Raw genomic sequence first — 20,736 nt, 5'->3', positions numbered from 1 at the left:
CGGAGGGATGATTGGCGTCTTGGCGCCCAATGGGCGCTGGCGGGCGGCCTTGGGTACCTGTGCTGGGCGGGCGGGAACGGCGCGGCGAGCTGAGGGTGGCGGCGGTCGACATGTTCCGGGGCCCGGACAGCCAGGGCGGCCGCGCCGGCTCCAGGTGCGGCGCGGGGCACACGGGAGGCAGGCGGGAAGCGCGACCACGTGGCGGGAGCGGGCGAGCCCTGGGCCTCCACGAGTTGCGTGGGGTTGGGGTGGGGTTGAGGGGGCGACGCGACCTCACAGAGGCCCCCAGGGCCGCCGCCCGCCTCTCTGCGCCGCCGCCGCCCGACTGAGGCCCGAAGCTCGAGGGGCCGCTCGCCGAGGCCCGAGCTGTGGAGAGCTGCCCGCGACCGAGGCCGAGGGCGGGGAGGGGCGCCCGGGCTCTGGGAACAAAGCTGTGTGGAGGGCGGGCTGCGCTCCCTCGCGCCTGGGCGTCCGCGTTCCGTGGGGTGAGTTCCGTGGGGGGTTCCCCGGGGGTGGGGTGTGCCCGTGGGTGCGGCCCAGTCTGTGGGGTGCGTGTCCGTGTTCCTTGGGGGGTGGGTGCCCCTAAGGGGTGTGCGGCGGTGTGTTTGTGGGGTGTCTGGCGGTGCCCCCTTCGTGTGTGTGTGGCCGTGTTCCCTGCCCGTGCCCCTGGTGTGTGTGTGGCCTGTGCCGTGCCCATGGCCGCGCTTCCACTAGTTCATGTGAGTCCGCTTCCTTTGGAAAGAGCCAGGGTGTCTGGGGAAGTCAGTTCTGTCTCCTTTAATCTTCAACCTGGGAAGGTGGATGGCGCTCCTGGGCTTCGCTGTAGGAAGAAGTGGATTGGGACAAAGATTTCCTGACTCATGTTTAACAGCCAGGAACGCTCAGCACACTTTTCTCGTGTTTTTGAACTTTTAAAGCACTCCTTGGGTACTGGGACTCACATAAATTAGAGTGACAGAGCTTACAGGGTCCTTCGTCCACTTGAGCAGTGAGCTTGCATTGTGAAGTTTGGGTCTTCAGATGCCTGAGGTTTTCTGTATGATGAGCCCCTCTGTGGCACAGCCTCGCCGGAGAAGTAGAAGAGAATGTGTGTGCCGTGGCGGTTAAGACAAATACTATGTTGCTTCTCGGTCTTTTGGCTAAGATCAAGTGAAGACAAATACTATATCGAATAAATACTAAATAAAAGAATTGCTCCAACTTGCTAAAATTAAAAACGCTTTAGATTGGCCAGGCGCAGTGACTCACGCCTGTAATCCCAGCACTTTGGGAAGCCGAGGTGGGCGATCACCTTAGGTTGAGAGTTTGAGACCAGCCTGGCCAACATGGTGAAACCCCGTCTCTACTAAAAATACAAAGATGAGCCGGACATGGTGGCGTGTGCCTGTGGGCCCAGCTACTTGGAGAGGCTGAGGCAGGAGAATCACTTGAACCCAGAGACAGAGGTGGCAGGGAGCCGAGATCATGCCACTGCATTCCAGCCTGGGCGACAGAGCAAGACTCCATTTCAAAAAAAAAAAAAAAAAACCCTTTAGATTTGAGGGAGTTAGGTCAGTATTCAGTAATACTTGTAACCAAATAATTAGCCCTGGCTGGGCACGGTGGCTCACGCCTGTAATCCCAGCACTTTGGAAGGCCAAGGCTGGTGGATCACGAGGTCAGGAGATTGAGACCATCCTGGCTAACACGGTGAAACCCCGTCTCTATTAAAAATACAAAAAAATTAGCCGGTTGTGGTGGTGGGCGCCTGTAGTCCCAGCTACTCCGGAGGCTGAGGCAGGAGAATGGTGTGAACTCGGGGTGGAGCTTACAGTGAGCCGAGATCACACCACTGGACTCCAGCCTGGATGACAGAGTGAGACTCTGTCTCAAAAAAAACAGCCCTTAATCCATGTAACAGTGATTATTTCTCACACCTAGGTCTGCACCAATGTGGGCCCAGAAGTTTACACTCTAGTGCTCAGAGCGCATCTGGTTTCTGGTTCCTGATGGCCAGGGTTTTGCACCACCCACACCAGTGGCGTGAGGAACTGCGTCCCCAGCCCTGTCCCAGTTGTGTGCATTTAGTACGTTTCTTTTTGTTTGTGCCGCCTGGCACTGGCTGCCCAGTAAATAATGGTGTTTATTATCACCCTGAGTGACACCGATGTTTTATGTTGACTTTCACACTCCACAAGTTAGCTGCAGAGGTGCGGTGCTAAAGTCAGATTCACACTACTTTGGGAGATTCGTTTCTGGACAGGATGTTGGGAAAGGGAGAAAGATCTTCCTTTTAGGATGGTGAGGAAGGAAAGCTGGTCTGAACTGGACTGATGAGATATCACTGGAAGCTTCTGCTTGGGGTCCACCGGAAGTTGCACGTTTGCCATTCATCTGAATGGGGTTGAGTTGCAGGGCGGGTGCCTTGTAAGCGTCACACTTTGTTTTGCTGTGAAGGGAATCAAGTGGTGGCTGTAAGATTACCCAGGTTTTCCTCTCTTGAGACCTTACATCTCTTATTTTCTTACTGAGGGATTATCTTGTGTTAAAGGGATTTTGTAAAAGCATTATGCTTTAGCCATGATTAACCTGAGATCTTCCTTTAAGCTGTAACATTGATATTTGTAAGGAATTTAATCTGAGTTTATTTCTCACTGCTTCTCTTTAAGACTGACCGGTCCCCTAATCCTTTCTGAAACTCGGGGATGAACTGTTAGAGAGGGTCAGGAGCATGGAGATCCCCCCCAAGGAGGACCACACAGGTTTTCCCTCCCTCTCCAGTGCTGCAGTCCACTCCAGCTGTGTGAAGTTTTTCTTCTCCTGTGCACTTGAGTTTCTGTTGTGTGTTTTGAATATCTTCACTGAAATATATTGAAGGGGTACTACAAGAGGCAAAAAACAATTGGGATGCACCCCCCACCCACATTGTGAATTTGTCCCCAAATGTGTGAGTTCTAGCATTCCCCTCCCCCTACTAGTGTCATGGTGGTAAGTGTGCCTGTAGCCTAGAGAAGGCCACACTGCGCCATTGTTGTTGGGCTGTTTTGATTGAAAGGTCTATTGAACACTCAGTTCCATTCATCCGAGACCCCTTTGAGGCAGCCCAGTCCTGCAGTCTGTGTGAAACCTGCAGTAGGACCTGTTGCCTTTGTGATCGAGATGGCCGCTGCCCCTTCCCTCGGGCTGGGTCTGTATGTGCCATCATTTCTGCTAAAACATTCTTTGGTACCACTTTTTTTTCTTTGCTTGTTTTCAAATAAAATTCAGAAAAGCACATAGAACAATGTTAAATATTGTATTTCCTTTCATCCCAAAGTAACACTAGTCATTTCAAGTAACTACCACTCACCTCCTGCGCCCATTGGTACCCTTTCCACATGGAGGCCACAGACTCAATTTGGGTTTCACCTCTTCCGAATTTTGGAGCCCTGATGGCACCTGGTGTCTGTCACGTCACTCACACGGACCCTGAAACCACCTGTGATAGCTCCAGCTCTCCTGTCCCTGAAACCACCTGTGATAGCTCCAGCTCTCCTGTTTAAACCTGAAGCTCCTCCGGGGTGAGGACTTGCTCCTTCCTCCATCTACAGCGTCTGGGGAAGGATTGCCAGTGGTGGTGCTCAAGAAATGTGCAGGTTGAACGGAAGCAAGGGTGAAAGGCAGAGGAGGCAGGAGACTGTGAATGCAGGGAGTGTGGGGTCAGGAAAGAGTCCTAGAGAGCTTGCAGTCAAGGCGAGTCTACCTGGAATTGGATCTGACAGTTTGTGGCACCTTGAGGGCTTGAGAGAAGAGCCATGTTTCAGATAAGTCAGTAAAAGGAATTATAGCTCATGCTCAGCTCACATGAGACTTGATGATAAATTCTGTTCAGTTCTAAAGATTACAGACCTTCATCCCTTATTTCCAAAGAGAGAACTGTAGAGACCCACGCATGTATAGACCTGCTACACTAGTCAAGAAAAATCATGCAGAATTGGCTGGGCACAGTGGCTCACGCCTATAATCCCAGCACTCTGGGAGTCCGAGGCAGGCGGATCACTTGATGTCAGGAGTGTGAGACCAGCCTGGCCAACATGGTGAAACCCCATGTGTACTAAAAATACAAAACAATAGCCAGGCACAGTGATGCGCACCTGTAATCCCAGCTACTTGGAAGGCTGAGGCAGGAGAATTGCTTGAACCTGGGAGGTGGAGGTTGCAGTGAGCTGAGATCGCGTCACCGTATTCCAGCCTGGTAACAGAGCAAGACTCCATCTCAAAAAAATAAAATAGGCCAGACGCAGTGGCTCATGCCTGTAATCCCAGCACTTTGGGAGGCTGAGGTGGGCGGATCACCTGAGGTCAGAAGTTCAAGATCAACCTGGCCAACATGGTGAAACCCCGTCTCTACTAAAAATAGAAAAATTAGCCGGGTGTGGTGATGGGCGTCTGTAGTCCCAGCTACTTGGGAGCCTGAGGCAGGAGAATTGCTGGAACCCAGGAGGTGGAGGTTGCAGTGAGCCGAGATTGTGCTGTTGCACTCTGGCCTGGGCAACAAGAGCGAGACTTCGTCTCAAAAAGAAAGCATGCAGAATTACCAGGGCTGTGTGATTCAAAAATGGATATGGAAGTCAGATGGCCTTATGGCCACTATCAGAGCACCTCACCTAAAATCTTGTTAAGTCACCCCTCGCAACCACCCTTTATTTTTTTTCCTTTTGTTGAAACAAGGTCTCACTCTTTCGCCCAGGCTGGTGTACAGTGATACAATCATGGTTCACTGCAGCTTTGACCTCCTGGGCTCAAGCCTGCCTCGGCCTCCCGAGTAGCTGGGACTACAGGTGCATTCCACCACACCTGGCTAATTTTTGTATTTTAAAAAATAATTTTTCTCCAGTGTACCTGTCTTTTTTTCTCCCTCCTCAAATCCTCCAAGAAATGGCGACTGCTGACAGGAAGTTTGGCATCCACCTCCCCCAACCTCCTGGGTGGACAGGGGCCCTGGGCACCACTTCAGAGGTCTGCCAGCACACGCTTGGCTTTTAGGGTAGAGTAGCCAGCCCGTAGGTCTCTGCAGGCGGAGACTGAGGCACTCTCTGCCTTCCTGCAGGAGATCTGAGAATTCCATTCACATCCAATCACGAGGAGCCCTCAACGCTCTTTCTAGCTCTTTTGAGGAGAAAGTGTTATTTTTGTTAACTAAACCTTGAGTGGTCAGTGTTTGCAAAGCTGTCCAGTGAGATGTAACCTCATGTCATAGTTTTTGTGTGATGTTGAGCCCTGTAATTTAAAGTACAGTCATCCTTGGGTATCTTGAGGGAGTTGGTTCCAGGACCCCCAGGATACCGGAATCCAAGGATGTGTAAGTCCTTGATATAAAGTGGTGTAGTGTTTGCATATAACCTATGCACATCATCCCATATGCTTTTAAGTCATCTCTAGGTTACAAGGTTACATGTAATACCGTTCGGGGTCCCTGACTTCCTGCAACACCTAATACTATGCAAATAGTTCTTATACCATATTACCTAGGGAATAATGACAGAAAAATAGTATATAGATGTTCAGTATAGATGCAACCATCCTTTTATTTCTGACATTTTGATCTGAGGTTGCTTGAATCCATGGAAGCAGAGCCCGTGGATACAGAGGTCTGACTTTGTTTCTAAACATCTGGGATCACAGACAGTCCCTTCGCTTAGGAACAGTGAAAGAGCATGAGCCACTCGCTGGTTTAAATCTCACTTTCAGTAAGCCTTTCTCAAATGCATTTAAAACGTTTTTCCAGTTGTTCTGAATTCAGCGTTTTACGGGTTTGCGAATGTAGAAGATGCTCTGGGAATAGAGCTTTGTGGCAATTCCTTATTAGTTTTTAAGTTTGAGTTTTGCAATAAAAAGTGTTTCAAGAGCCGGGTGCGGTGGCTCACACCTGTAATCCCAACACTTTGAGAGACTGACACAGGTGGATCACCCAAGGTCGGGAGTTTGAGACCAGCCTGACCAACATGGCAAAACCCCGTCTCTACTAAAAATACAAAATTACCCAGGTGTGGTGGCGCATGCCTGTAATCCCAGCTACTCAGAAGGCCGAGGCAGGAGAATTGCTTGAACCCAGGAGGCGGTGGTTGCGGTGAGCCAGGATCGCGCCATTGCACTCCATCCTGGGCAACAAGAGCGAAACTCCGTCTCAAACAAAACAAACAAACAAACAAACTAGTCAGGTGTGGGGGTAGACACCTATAATCTGAGCTACTCGGGAGGCAAAGACAGGAAAATCACTTGAACCCACTAGACAGAGGTTACAGTGAGCCAAGATTGTGCCACTGCACTCCAGCCTGGGCAATGGAGCGAGACTCCATCTCAAAAAAAAAAAAAAAAAAAAAAAAAGAATACTTTGGGAACCTAAAGAGCAGTAAGAAAAGTCTGACATCTGTAAACTAGTCATACCAGTATTAACTAATGGTGGTGTGTGATTTCTTAGTAGATGTTAAGAAAATACTTTTGCTGGGTGTGGTGGCTCATACCTGTAATCGCAGCGCTTTGGGAGGCCAGGGTGGGCGGATCACTTGAGCTTAGGAGTTCGAGACGACTAACTTTGGCAACATGGCGAAACCCCATCTCTACTAAAAATACAAAAAATTAGCCAGCTGTGGTGGCGGGTGCCTGTAATCCCAGCTACTCAGGAGGCTGAGGTGGGAGGATTACTTGAGCCCAGGAGGCAGAGGTTGCAGTGAGCCAAAATCAGTCACTTGCATTCCAGCCTGGGTGACAGAGTAAGACCTTGTCTCAAAAAGAAAAAAAAAAAAAATACTTTTACCCTGTCTAGTTGTGCCAAAATCCTTGCACAGTGACAAGCTTTCAGGTCTGCCATCAGTAATTGGCATGTACTCTGTGCTTGTAGGGCCATGAAGCCCCCAGGAGGAGAATCGAGCAATCTTTTTGGAAGTCCAGAAGAAGCTACTCCTTCCAGCAGGCCTAATAGGATGGCATCTAATATTTTTGGACCAACAGAAGAACCTCAGAACATACCCAAAAGGACAAATCCTCCAGGTATGGGCCTTTGGAAATCCTTCATCCTTTGGCCTCTACGATTCTCTTTTGAAAATATTTTCTGTTTGTTTATACTGATCCTTTCCCATATTTTCTGGTTCAGGTAATTACTTGTCATCAGAGTTCTTCCAAAATGAAAATGTTCTGATTTGTACTTTCTCTCTTGAAGGTGGCTTGAGTAGTCTTGAATTCTCCATCTGTTCTCGAGACTTTGGTTGAATGCAGGCACTGAGGACACAAAGGTGGACAAGGGCTTCTGGTTCCTGCCAGGGAGCCGCTCCCAGTTGTTCCATCGACCCCCTTGAGGTTCCTGAAATTACGTGCAAATTGTGCATTTAAACATTTTTCCTAGGGAGGGAAAGTGTTTTTAATCAGATTATCAGTGGGATTGAAACTCTTAACAAGGAAGAATTGATCTAGCACACATCTACATAGTTCTTCAGTATTTACCCCACCTCCTAGTGGTTACAGTGGGAGGGACTCTTTGAAAAAGGTTTCTTGGCACTTTGGGAGGCTGAGGCTGGCGGATCACGAGGTCAGGAGATCGAGACCATCCTGGCTAACACGGTGAAACCCCACCTCTACTAAAAAAAAAAGAAAAAAAAAATTAGCCGGGCGTGGTGGCGGGCACCTTTAGTCCCAGCTACTCAGGAGGCTGAGGCAGGAGAATGGTGTGAACCCAGGAGTCAGAGGTTGCAGTGAGCCGAGATCGCACCACTGCACTCCAGCCTAGGTGACAGAGCGAGACTCCGTCTCAAAAAAAAAAGAAAAGAGAAAAGAAAAAGATTTATCAGCTGGGCACAGTGGCTCATGCCTGTAATCCCAGCACTTTGGGAGGCTGAGGTGGGTGGATCATGAGGTCAGGAGTTTGAGACCAGCCTGGCCGACATGGCGAAACTCCATTTCTACTAAAAATACAAAAATTAGCTGGGTGTAGCGGTACACGCCTATAATCCCAGCTATTGAGAAGGCTGAGGCAGGAGAATCACTTGAACCCGGGAGGCGGAGGTGGCAGTGAGCCAAAATCACGCTAGACTCCGTCTCAAAAAAAGAGAAAGAAAAAGGTTTCTCTTGGCTGATAGACTGTCCAGTTGAATAACCACACAGTGGAGGTTACCTGAATGGCTTTCCCCTGTCTGTACAGGAGGGGAAAGCACGGTCTCTTCCATTCTTAGAAGGTTTGAGAGGCCATGCTCAGGTGTCATTGTGTCAGGCAGGTCCTGAATCAGAGCCAGATCCACTCCCGACCTCACCCAGTTTTGGGGTACCAATATTTCCTGACCAAATGTAGAGAAAAATAGCAGTAGATCCAGAAGCTAGTTTTTTCTTCTGTTTTTTTTTTTTTCTGTTTTGAGACAGGGTCTCACTCTGTCGCCCCGGCTGGAGTGCAGTGGCACCATCATGACTCACTGCATGCAGCCTTGACTTCCCAGGCTCAGGTGGCCCTTTTACCTCAGCCTCCTGAGTGGCTGGGGCTGCAGGCGTACACCACCATGCTTAGCTAGTTTTTTTGGTATTTTTTGTGGAGACAGGGTTTAACCATGTTGCCTAGGCTGGTCTGGAACTCCTGGGCTCAAGCCATCTGCTCACCTTGGTCTCTCAGATTGCTGAGACTACAGACATGCACCCTTGTGCCCAGCCGAAGCTAGGTTTGCTGCTTGCCTTTTTGTTGTTGTTGTTGTTTTTGGTCTGTTTGGTTGCTTTTTTGGATGTAGTTAGAGAAGTGAGTGTTTTTTATTAAGTGACTAACATTCTCATTGTTTCCGGTTTATGAATTTAGGCCCAAGGACTCCTGCATGTCCTTTTTAGAAAGGATAGCAGAATAAAATACATCACATGCAAGGTAGAATCCTAACTGAGGTGTTTCCAGGTGTACGAGTCTGCTCACTTGGCCGCTACTCAGCAGAATCATGTCTGGAGCTGTCTCTAGAGCGCTCTGTGGAAGGCAGGTGGTACTACTTTGCCCATTCCACATAGTCTCATGCCCGGGGGGAGCCCAGCCCCTTGCAGCTGGTGAGCCAGCCTCCACTCCCGGTCACAGTGTGTGGTGTCAGCTATCATGGGTCCCCATGCCAGGTTCCTGCTTCTCACAGTCCTTCTCACGGTTGTTGGGAGTTTTTCTATCCTTCCAGTGTTCTTCGAAGACAGTTTATGATGTATTATCAAGGGAAGCCTGAAAGGGAAACTGGTCACCACGCAACGAGATCTGGAGTCCTGCCCTCTTTCTACACTTCGTCACACAGACCTAGCCCCACAGCCCTCTAGTTGCACGGCCTGATTGAGAAAAGTATGCAGAGGCTGAGTGTGTGTGTAACAGACCACATCATAGCCATCGAACATTTATCAATTCCCATTTAGGGTTTCAGTGAATCTTCAGTAGTCTGTGTGTTCTTTGTTGGTCGCCTGGTTTAGATGTTCCGTGAATTGTTTTTCCTCTTCTAGCATTGATGACGGACATCTATGAATTGTTAATATTTACCGGGGGCTGTGCTGAGTGCTTTACATGTGTATTTTTCATTTGGTCTTCGCTGTAACTAGGAGTAGGTGGTTTTGCTCCTTTCACAGAGGAGGATACTGAGGCCGGGAAAAGGTCACTGGCATGCATAAATCCCAAGCTAGTCAGTAGCAGAGCTAGCCTTTGAATCGGGGTTTTTCTGACTCCAGATTCCGTGCCTTAAACTGACCTCCTGAATGTATCCACTGGGATAAATTTTTCAAAATGGAATTGGTGGATCAGATGGTATATGAGTTTAAAATATGGATAGATATTTCCAACCAATTTTTCAAGGCATTGCCCGGTGTTTACCTATCTTGCGTATGTGCTTATTTGCACCAACAGTATTTATATTTTAGTTTTGCTTTTTAAAACAAATCTTGTAGGCCAGGTGCGGTGGCTCATGCCTATCATCCCAGCATTTTGGGAGGCTGAGGTGGGAGGACTGCCTGAGCCCAGGAGTTTGAAACTGGCTTGGGCAACATAGCGAGGCCCAATCTCCCAAATAAATAAATGATATTTTTAAAAACAAAATAACACAGAGCCCTTGGAAATCGAAAGTCTAGCAAGAGGAGAAAACGTCTCTCGAGGTTGTCTTCAATTATTAGTGAATTTAGGCGTGTTTTCTTGCTTCAAAGCTGAATCTGTTTTTCATGGAAAATGGCAATAGACATATGCAGTATGACCTCCTAGTTAAGAAGGTCGGAAGCAGAGGTACATTGTTTGGGGTTGCACGTATACGTAGTAAAAATGTTTGTGGTTTCCACAAAATTGAGGAGTGTGGTGACCTTGGGTGAGAGGGAAGGAACACAGGAGTTTCTGGGAACAGGCACTGTTCTCAATGACCTGGGCAATGGTTACCTGGTGTCTACCCTGTACTTATTTGTGATAGTTAATGTCTTTCAGACTTTTCTGTGTTATCTTTCACAGTTTATTTTTTTAAAATGAGTGGTGTCTTTGGCCAAAAACTATCTTCTATTTGAAAAAGCTGGAGTCACGTTAAAAAAAAAAAAAAAAAAAAAAAGTAAGCTGTTGTAGCACAGCCAGGAACAGTGCAGTGGTACTGGGGTTGCACACCTAGTTTCTCCGCCCCGCCCTGTAGTCCTGACGTGCTTGTTGACACAGCCCCGCAGCATTGCCAAGGGCTTACTCAGCAGGCCAGGACTGTTCTAACCACTTCACCTGAATTTACTTGTTTAAGCCTCACCGGTGACCCTAGGTAGGTATTATTATTTATTACTTTATTTTGTTTTGTTGGTTTTTTGAGACAGGGTCTCAATGTGTCACCCAGGCTTCAGTGCAGTGGCAGAATCACAGCTCACCGTCTCCAACTTCTGAGCTCAGGCAATCCTCCCACCTCAGCCTTCTGAGTAGCAGGACCACAGGCTAATTTTAAAATGTTTTTGCAGAGACAAGCTCTCACTTGTTTCCCAGGCTAGTCTTGAACTCCTGGACTCAAGCAGTCCTCCCACCTTGGCCTCCCATTGTGCTAAGATTACAGGTGTGAGCCGATGCACTTGGCTTGTTTGTTACCTTTTTACAGTTAAGAAGATGGAGATGAAAGAAGGTTGACATAACTTGTCCGAAGTCTCACAGTTAGTGAGCAGCTGAGCAGAGACTCTGACCCAGGCAGTCTGGCCACAGGACACTCTCCCCACTGTGCTGTACTGCTTTCCCTGGCCAGGGGTTTCAAGCTTGGGGACTGTGGGTCCCTGGGAGGTCCATGGCTGAGGTTCAGAAGGTTTATAAACACCATGAAGTCATATGAAAAATGTACACATTTTTCTGCAGGGCGAGTCCCACATATCCCCAGATGTTCTGTTACCACCTGCAAAAGGCAGACACGCTCCCGCCCGAGCCCCCACTTGCTGTACTCTGTTACAGTCCTCCTTGTCAATGCGCTCTGTGCTCCTAGAACTGGTGTCCCAGAAAGCCACCCTGCTTTAGGCCCCACCCCAGCAGTGGGGCCCTCAAGAGGGTCTGAAGATGAGCAGGTGCACAGACCCCCAGCCGAGCCTCATCTTCACACGAGCAGGCATGGGCTCTTCATCTGGTTGCTTCTGTGGAGCAGTGTGGATTGTTAACACTAGGAAGTAACCGTTAAAAATGTATTTTTTTCCTGTAACCAGATTGCTGTAACTATACACTAACTGTGTGTGAAAAAAGTTGTAGTCCTGCTAAAAGCTCCTCTGTCCCTGCCTATATAAATGAAACTCTTAATGTCCCTACTTCAGAACACTGACTCCATTCCTTTGGAGTTGGTGTTTCCAGGTGGGCTGTCCTCAATCATTACACATGAATAAACTCTCTTTAAGTTAAATAAATCAATTTACAAAATTTAATTTTTCGAGAACAGAAAATGCAAAAGATCGGCCGGGCACGGGGGCTCAAGCCTGTAATCCCAGCACTTTGGGAGGCCGAGACGGGCGGATCACGAGGTCAGGAGATCGAGACCATCCTGGCTAACATGGTGAAACCCCGTCTCTACTAAAAAAATACAAAAAACTAGCCGGGCAAGGTGGCAGGCGCCTGTAGTCCCAGCTACTCGGGAGGCTGAGGCAGGAGAATGGCGTGAACTCGGGAGGCGGAGCTTGCAGTGAGCCCTGATCGCGCCAGTGCACTCCAGCCTGGGCAACAGAGCGAGACTCCATCTCAAAAAAAAAAAGAAAAAAAAAGAAAATGCAAAAGATCAAAACTCTGTAAACAAAAAAAGGAGACTGTGTTAAGCAGTGTGGAGCCCCTGCATTCCCGCAGTCCTGTTTCTTCACACATGTCAGTATCCCCTGTAGGTAACTGCTTTTCTTCAGATAAAAGCAAATAAGAACACCCCCCGCTTTTACATGAAAACATTGCATGCTGTATGGATGGTCTGCACCCTTGTGTTTTCACTGGACAGTGCGTATAGATCTCTTTATGAGTGCATAGAAAATAGGGTTAACGGTCGGGCGTGGTGGCTCACGCCTGTAATCCCAGCACTTTGGGAGGCCGAGGTGGGTGGATCACGAGGTCAGGAGATCGAGACCATCCTGGCGAACACAGTGAAACCCCGTCTCTACTAAAAATACAAAAAAAATTAGCTGGGCGCGGTGGCGGAGGCCTATAGTCCCACCTACTCGGGAGACTGAGGCAGGAGAATGGCATGAACCCGGGAGGCGGAGGTTGCAGTGAGCCGAGATCGCGCCACTGCACTCCAGCCTGGGTGACAGAGCGAGACTCCGTCTCAAAAAAAAAAAAAGAAAATAGGGCTAACATGTTTATTTCCATCCCAGGCACTGTTGTAAGCATTTGACATACGGCTACAGTAACTCACTGAGCTTTCTTCCAGTCCTGTGAGGGAGTCCTTTTATTATCCCCATTCCACAGATGAGGACTGTGGGACACACAAAGGCCAAGTAACTTTCACAGGATCACACAGCAAGTTAGCAGAATGCATCATCTTTCCTCTTAGATTATGAGTTCTTGGTGCACCAAGGGCATGATTTTAATGACACCAACCTCCGTTTAGCACTTTGTCAAAAGCGGGTGCTTGGTGTTTGCTGAGTGAAGAGGTGGTCCGTTGATCCCACAGGGTAGCCATCTTTCTGTAGAACATTGGGCACAGGCATTTATGCTGAACATCTATCCCTTAGTCACCTGCTACTAGGAAGTTACATCTTAGATGCACACTTTCATTATGGCTTATCAAGTCACTTACAGTTGGCAACAAAGATGTTACGTGTCTGTAATTTGCTGACATATCTAGTCGCTGGAAGTACCGGCCAGAATGAGGTCAGAAGAATGACTAATAAATATTTTCAGGGTGGCAGATTTCCCTTGAATAGGGCATGTTATTAAATTCAAAATTCTATCTGTGTGACTTAAACATTTAGCTGTTTATTTTTAATCTACTGAAGAACTCTTCATGGGTTTTGTGACCAGCACCAACAGGAAAGCATGAAGTGTTCAAAGTTAAGGAAATTCTCGAGGGAAAATCTGCAGTTGGATGCCATCTCACCTCTAGAGGCCAGCCTAGATCAGCTCAGTTCTAGACATGAGGGCTGCAGGCAGGCCCCTGATACAGCCGTGGTTTTGACATAGATCTTCAGGGGTTTCGGTCTGAGCATCCTGCCCTGTTGGCCTGGAGCTCAGGGCTGGCACTAGGGGTTACTATGAGAGGAGGTCTGTAAAGCCCTGCAGGTGTGGGGGGTGCGATGGACGTCTGGTTGCTCAGTGTTCTGTGATGGTTTCTGCAGGGGGTAAAGGAAGTGGTATCTTTGACGAATCAACGCCCGTGCAGACTCGACAGCACCTGAACCCACCTGGAGGGAAGACCAGTGACATTTTTGGGTCTCCGGTGACTGCCACTTCACGCTTGGCACACCCAAACAAACCCAAGGTACGGACAGCATTCCGACATGACAGAGCAGCAGCAGGTATGCCAGGTACTCTTTCCAAGAAGGCTCCAAGGCAGATGTGACATGTTTTTAGGGAGAATCATTGTGGGTGATGTGGATTGTCCTGGATGCAAAAGCATTAGTCATCGAGTTTGGAAGTTCCCCTGCGTCACCCAGGAAACAGTCCAGCCTTGTGCTGACTGAAGCTGTGGGGTAAGCTGCTCCTGTGCCGGTGGCGGATGCCCACGGGCTGCGGCGGCTCCTCACTGCAGCGCTGTGGGGCGCGGAGAAGAGAGGGAACAGAATGTGCAGCAGAGGAGCCGGGCCCTTGTCCGTCTTCCACTCTTCCTGTTTCATCTTGGAAAGGAAAAGCGACAGTTCTTTTTTGATGGGCTTTTCCCCACACAGTTGAGGTCCTCAACTGGTTACCTGTGCAGATTGTCAGCACTTGACTGAACTGTAGCTGACGCCTCTGACCCAGTAATGGCATCAGTAGAATAAGACGAGACCTGGAAAGGAGAGGAACGCCTGAGCAATGATCAGTTAGATCTGCAGCCTCCCTGGGCTATGGTGGAGGGCTTGCCTAGGCCAGTCTCAGCTTCCCTGAGGACCAGAGCCTGCACTGCCTTAGCTTGGACATTAGTTTGAGTGGTGGCATAACATTTCTAGGGTTTACTGCAGCCACCATTCGTCAGTAAGAAAGGCCAGGATTTATTACTAACATAATTAGCAATATTTTAAAATATGTTTATTCACTTTTCTACCTTTTTTGTGGTTAAAAAATATGGTCTAGTTCCCTAAAGCAGAAAATTCTTAAAATAAAATTCGTAACCATTTCTGGAGTTACTTAAGCTTAGAAAACTGCTGCACATTTATCGGCTTATATGCTGGAAGATGGCCCATTGAAGAATTGAAATGGAAATGTAGACAGAAAGGAGAGGACATGAGTGGATGAGAGTGTCGACTGCGGCCAGCCTGGTTTAGATTGCCCTACATCTCTCTTGTGCTGGCGTCTCTGCAGCGACATCTCTTTCCATTGTAAAGTCTTACAGGACCCGTTAGACTCTGCTGAGGTTGGTTGGGTTTTTTTGTTTGTTTGTTTTCTTTGAGACAGAGTCTCATTCTGTGGCCCAGGCTGGAGTGCGGTGGCACGATCTCAGCTCACTGCAGCCACTATCTCCCGGGTTCAAGCAATTCTGCCTCAGCCTCCCAAGTAGCCAGTATTACAGGCGTGCACCAACATGTTCGGCTAATTGTTGTATTTTTAGAAGAGATGGCGTTTCACCATGTTGGCCAGGCTAGTCTTGAACTCCTGGCCTCAAGTGATCCACCTGCCTCAACCTCCCAAAGTGCTGGGATTACACACGTGAGCCACTGTGCCCAGCCATGCTGTCTGAGTTATTTTCAAGAGAGCATCTCTTTGGGAAGTATCTTTGGGGGCTTTACTACAAGCTGAACTTTGGCCAGATCAGAAATGTCCTAAAAGTCAGCAATTCGGCCGAGCGCAGTGGCTCACGCCTGTAATCCCACCACTTTGGGAGGCCAAGACAGGCGGATCATGAGGTCAGGAGATCAAGACCATCCTGGCTAACATGGTGAAACCCCATCTCTACTAGTAAAAAGGACCTGGGCGTGGTGGCGGGTGCCTGTAGTCCCAGCTGCTCAGGAGGCTGAGGCAGGAGAACTGTTTGAACCCGGAAGGCAGTGGGCACAGTAAGCCAAGATCACGCCACTGCACTCCAGCCTGGGAGACAGAGTGAGACTGTCTCAAAAAAAAAAAAAAAGTGAAAAGGCAACCCACAAAATGGGAGAAAATATTTGCAAATCATATTTGATAAGGGGTTACTACTATCTACTATCCAGAATATATAAAGAATGCCTACAACTCAACAACAAAATAACAAACCCGATTCAGAAATGGCGGTAGACTTGAATGTACATTGCTCCAAAGAAGAGATACAAGCAGCCAAAAACCACCTGAAAATATGCACAGTGTCATTAGTAATTGGGGACATGCACATCAGAAACCCGTGATTTGCCAGTGCATGCCTGCTCAGATCGTTTGATGTAAAAATGGAAAATAAGAGTTAGTGAGGATGCGGAGAAACTGGAACCCTCATGCATTGCTGGTGGGAATGGAAAATGGTGCAATGGCTGTGGATACTGCCAGTTCTTCAGAATTAAGCAGGATTACCACATAACCAAATAATTCTGCTCTTAAGTGTGTACTCAAAAGACTTGAAAACAAGGAGTCAAACACTAGATCCTTGCACCAGGATTATTCACAGTAGTCCAAGGGCGTGAATGACTCAGTCGTCCATCCACAGATGACTGGGTAAACAACATGTGGTCTGTCCATACAATGGAATATTAAAGGAATGGAGCATTGACACACGCTACAGCATGGATGAACCTTGAAAATATTATGCCAAGTATTTGAAAAATTGACTTTGAGGCTGGGCACAGTGGCTCACGCCTATACTCCCAGCACTTTGGGAGGCTGAAGCAGGCAGATCACTTGAGCCCAGGAGTTTGAGACGAGCTGGGCAACGTGGCAAAAACCATGTCTCTACAAAAAATACAAAAAATAGCCGAGTGTGGTGGCTCACGCCTGTAGTCCTCACTACTCGGGAGGCTGAGGTGTGAGGATCGCTTCAGCCCAGGAGGTAGAGACTGCACTGAGCCGAGATCACAGCACCGCACTCCCACCTTAGTGACTGAACAAGACTCTTGTCTCCAAAAAAAAAAGAGAATTGACTTTGATATGTAAGGAATCATTAATATTTGCAGTTTTGAGGGTGTTATTGTTACTTTTTAGAGGATGTTTTTAAGAGCTACATCTTGAAATTTGTATGGATAAATGAAATACCAGATTTGTTTCAGAATAATCTGTAGAGGGTTTGCAGGGACTGAGGTCAGACACACAAACATTTTTGTAAATTAAAAGATTATATGCCCTGGTTTTCATTGTCCATTTCAATGAGGGTAAAATTTTCTGAGTGAGTCCTGACTTGGTGGTTTGCCTGTTGCAGGATCATGTTTTCTTATATGAAGGAGAAGGACCACAATCGGATCTTACAGGTGAGCTTTTGTTTTCTTTCTCTTCTCTTGAGTGGCCTCATTCTTTCTGGAAGAGCTGCTGCTGTGTCCCCTGAGAATGAAAGAGAGTCTTTCTCTGCACCTTCCAGGCCACCTGATTAAAATAAGCTCGGGTGTGTCCACTGCAAGAGGATTCCGCATTTGAAGAAGGCTGCGGTGAAACCTTGGGACTTTGTTGTCTTGCTCATCAGCCTAGGCCCAGGGCCATGGGGTCGTCTCCCAGAAACGGATCTGTGTAGTGAAGGGCAGGCATCCCAAACTTACAGTCCACTTACTCAAGGCCAAGCGCAGAGCTGGCAGAACTAATCGAGAAGAGAGGGGCCCAGGGGAGGGATGAGGAATGGGGAGGGTGTCTCCATGGTGGGTCACCCCCGGGAGTGAGCCACTGCTCAGGCTTAGCGGCAGACTTCGACTCTCCCTGCGGCCCTTTAGCCTGACCTTGGGCATCGGTTTCTGCCTTTGGGTCTCCATTTCCCTTAACTAATGACCAAGATTTGTGGGATTTCATTCACCTTGGAAAAGCCCAGTGTAACAGCCACAGGGCCTGCCTTTGCCTCGCTAAGCCCTCGGCTAGGACACATTTGCTCTCCTCCTCATGGTCACTCTCAGGAAGCTTGAGATGGAAGAAATGGTATCTAACAAGCAATATGAAGAAACAATTCACTTAGGAAGAAATCAAGGAGTATTTATAGTAGCAAGCCCCAACTTTATGCCCATTTCAAAACTGCATCTGCTAATTGCAATGAGTTGCTTGGGTACCAGATGAAAAGCCTGTCTGTATTGTCTTCTCTTTCCCAGTTACAGCGTGAATTTCTTGCAAGTTACTCTATGACACACTGTTTATTTCTGCAGCCTGCCTGTCAGGGTCACGGGTTGCCTCTAACGCAATGGTGTGCTAACTTTGTGTCCCACAGCAGCAACAAGCATCCCAGCTGGAGCACAGCCAGGTGAGAAAGGCAGCGCCAAAGAAGCAGGCCTCGCCAAGGAGCAGGAGCCCACGCCCACAGTCGACAGCCATGAGCCCCGGCTGGGGCCGCGGCCTCGCTCTCACAACAAGGTCCTAAACCCGCCGGGAGGCAAATCCAGCATCTCCTTCTACTAAGAGAAGCCACTGCTCCACCTGGAGCCAGACCAGAAACTCAAGAGATAGGGTAGCAATGTTTTAATTTCCTTTTGCCCAAATGAGCGGGGTGGGAAGAGGGTTAGTCGTGTGTGAGCCTGGCTGCTCAGCGTCTCCACGGCCGTCTTGAGAGCTGCCTGGAGACCCGTGCCTTCCAGACGGCTGGGAGGTGCCTCTGTGGAGATGAAATGGGGCACCCCAACCATCGCTCGTGTGTAGTCCAGGTTTGAGAGGAACTGGAAGTGGGGTGAGGGTGGGGAGGTGGGGCAGGGCATGGTCCTTGGATCAGCAGTCTGCCAGCTGATTGGATGTCTAGGAATGACTGAAAGAAACCAAAACAACCTGTCTGCCGCTGCTGTGGAATGGAGGCGGCGTAAGCAGAAACACTAACAGTATATTGACCTCTTAGCAGAACGGCTTCCATTCTGGAGACCACGGCTGCTGAATCCAGCGTCCCCCCTTCATTTTACCCCCAGTGTATTTGTTCTGCAGTCTTTTCTTGAAACATCTTGATTGCTCTTCCTCGGCAGCTTTCAAAAAACCAAATAGTTGTTATCTGTCTTTTGCTTTATGGAAGATTTTTTTGGTGCCCTGACCCTCTGAAGTGCCCAGTTCCTGCTATCTGAAACCTCGGCCTGATCTGATCTCATGTCATAGGGCTGGTCTTGGTCCTTTACATGCCAGTTTTGCTTGTGAATTCTTCCTTTTTCCCTCTTATCAGCCTTAAGTCTAGGCCTTTGTTGTTCTCCAATGAGGTAGACAGTTCCCTTCACAAGCCACAGTTCTTCCCATAAATGAGGCCTACTGACCTCTGTGGGACTTTCAAAATCTATTCAGATACATCTAAGTAAGTGGCTTAAGTTCTTCCTGTGTCTGTCTTTATTCCTTAATTGGTTGGTGGAAAGAAGAGATGCTTGGGAACCTTGGGTTCTTAGGTTTGGATTCTTTAATAATATCTAAAAAGCTATTTTTAAATACCAGCTTTACATAAATGATTGTTGACTCTGGTCTGTTTCTGACACCTTTCCAGAAAAAAGTCCATTGTTCAGGTACACCAAAGAGGAAGAAGAGCTGTGTAGGCCACCCTCTACAAAGCTTTATAAACCTCTGGATCTAACTCACAAGCTTCCGGAAGAGACTACAGACCTTAGGCCAGGAGATGAAAGCGTTCAGTAGCAAAGTCACACCTGTCCAATTCCCTGAGCTTTGCTCACTCAGCTATTACGGGATGGCAAAGGTGGTGTTGCTTTCATCTTCAGGCAGAAGCCCCTTCCCATCTCCCTAAAGGGCTGCAGGCTCAGTTCTCATGCTGTGCTTGGGTGGGCATCTGTTAACAGAGGAGAATGTCTGGGTGGTGGCAGCTTTGCTCTGAGTGCCTATAAAGCTAATACTTGGTGCTAGAAACATCATCATTATTAAACTTTAGAAAAGCAGCAGCCATGTCCAGTTAGGCTCATGTTGCCTCAGTGCTTAAGTGCCTGCAGAAGCTGCCTGCCAAGCTCCCCTTCCTACACCTGGCACGCTGAGGGGTCTGCACATGGCTTTGTCAACCAAAGACAGCTCCCCCCTTTTGATTGCCTGTAGACTTTGGAGCCAAGAAACACTGTGTGACTCTACACACACCTCATGTGGTTTAGCTTCAAAGTCATTGATGCAACTTAAAAGGAAACAGTTTAATGGTGGAAATGAACTACCATTTATAACTTCTTTTTTTTAATTGAGAAAATGATTCACGAATTCCAAATCAGATTGCCAGGAAGAAATAGGACATGACCATACTGGGCCCTGTGATTCTCCCAGCCCCTGCTGTCCACTAGGTGAGAGGAAAAACTCTTTACTTCTGCTCCTGGCAGGGACTTCTGGGTGGTGGGAGAAACCAGAGATGGGAATGAGGAAAATAGGAACTTTCGCAGAAGCCTCTGGGCGGCTGGGACGGAGCCCCTGACGTTACTTCTCTCGCATCTGTCCTGCCTTCTTTCCCTCTGCGCGGCTGTGGGGCGGGATTCAGAGTGCTTCGTCTGGTCACCGGGAGAAGAGGAGTTCCTGCACATGCAAGTCCTGCTCTGTGGCTGTCATTTGCATTTGGGAGGTGTTCTGTATGTCTGTATGTTGGGGACTGCCTGTATTTGGAAGGTTTAAAACCTAGCATCCTGTCCTCACCCTCTAAGCTGCACTGAGAAATGACTTGTCTGTATTTGTATTAAGCCTTAACACTTTTCTTAAGTGCATTCGCTGCCAACATTTTTCTAGAGCTATACCAAAACAAAAAGCCTGTACTCACATCACAATGTCATTTTGATAGGAGCGTTTTGTTATTTTTACAAGGCAGAATGGGGTGTAACAGTTGAATTAAACTTAGCAAACATGTGCTCAGAGCCTTTGCTGTCAGTTGTGTGTGTCCCTTACAGTCCCTTCCCCCACAGCTCTTCTTGCTGAAAGGGTTTGCCTGTTTTGTTTCATTGTTTTGCCTTTAGCCAGAGGATGCCAGAATTAATCTTCTCAAAGCTTTGAGTAGAACAATTGGGGGAATAAGCCAGTTTTGTTTTCTGTTTCTGTAACTTAAGTGAAGGGTTTTTTTTCCCTTGTATGCCACTTGTCCTAACATATCCTTAAGGTGTTTAACCTGCCTCTGACCTGGCTTG

At 48.1% G+C, this 20,736-nt stretch overlaps 1 protein-coding gene across 1 annotated transcript; it reads left to right on the top strand.

Moving 5' to 3' along the window:
• Positions 1-54: 54 nt before the first annotated feature.
• JPT2 (Jupiter microtubule associated homolog 2) lies at positions 55-20,469 on the top strand. The gene is made up of 5 exons (XM_010387824.2): positions 55-154; positions 6,860-7,008; positions 13,735-13,877; positions 16,908-16,956; positions 17,889-20,469. Exons 1-5 carry the CDS (start codon positions 111-113, stop codon positions 18,074-18,076), a joined length of 573 nt encoding a protein of 190 aa, XP_010386126.2. The 5' UTR covers positions 55-110; the 3' UTR covers positions 18,077-20,469.
• The last annotated feature ends 267 nt before the right edge of the window (positions 20,470-20,736 follow it).

This window comes from Rhinopithecus roxellana, chromosome 20 (genome assembly GCF_007565055.1).
Source record: "Rhinopithecus roxellana isolate Shanxi Qingling chromosome 20, ASM756505v1, whole genome shotgun sequence".
NCBI classification, from domain to species: domain Eukaryota; kingdom Metazoa; phylum Chordata; class Mammalia; order Primates; family Cercopithecidae; genus Rhinopithecus; species Rhinopithecus roxellana.
This window is presented reverse-complemented; position numbering and strand designations above follow the sequence as displayed.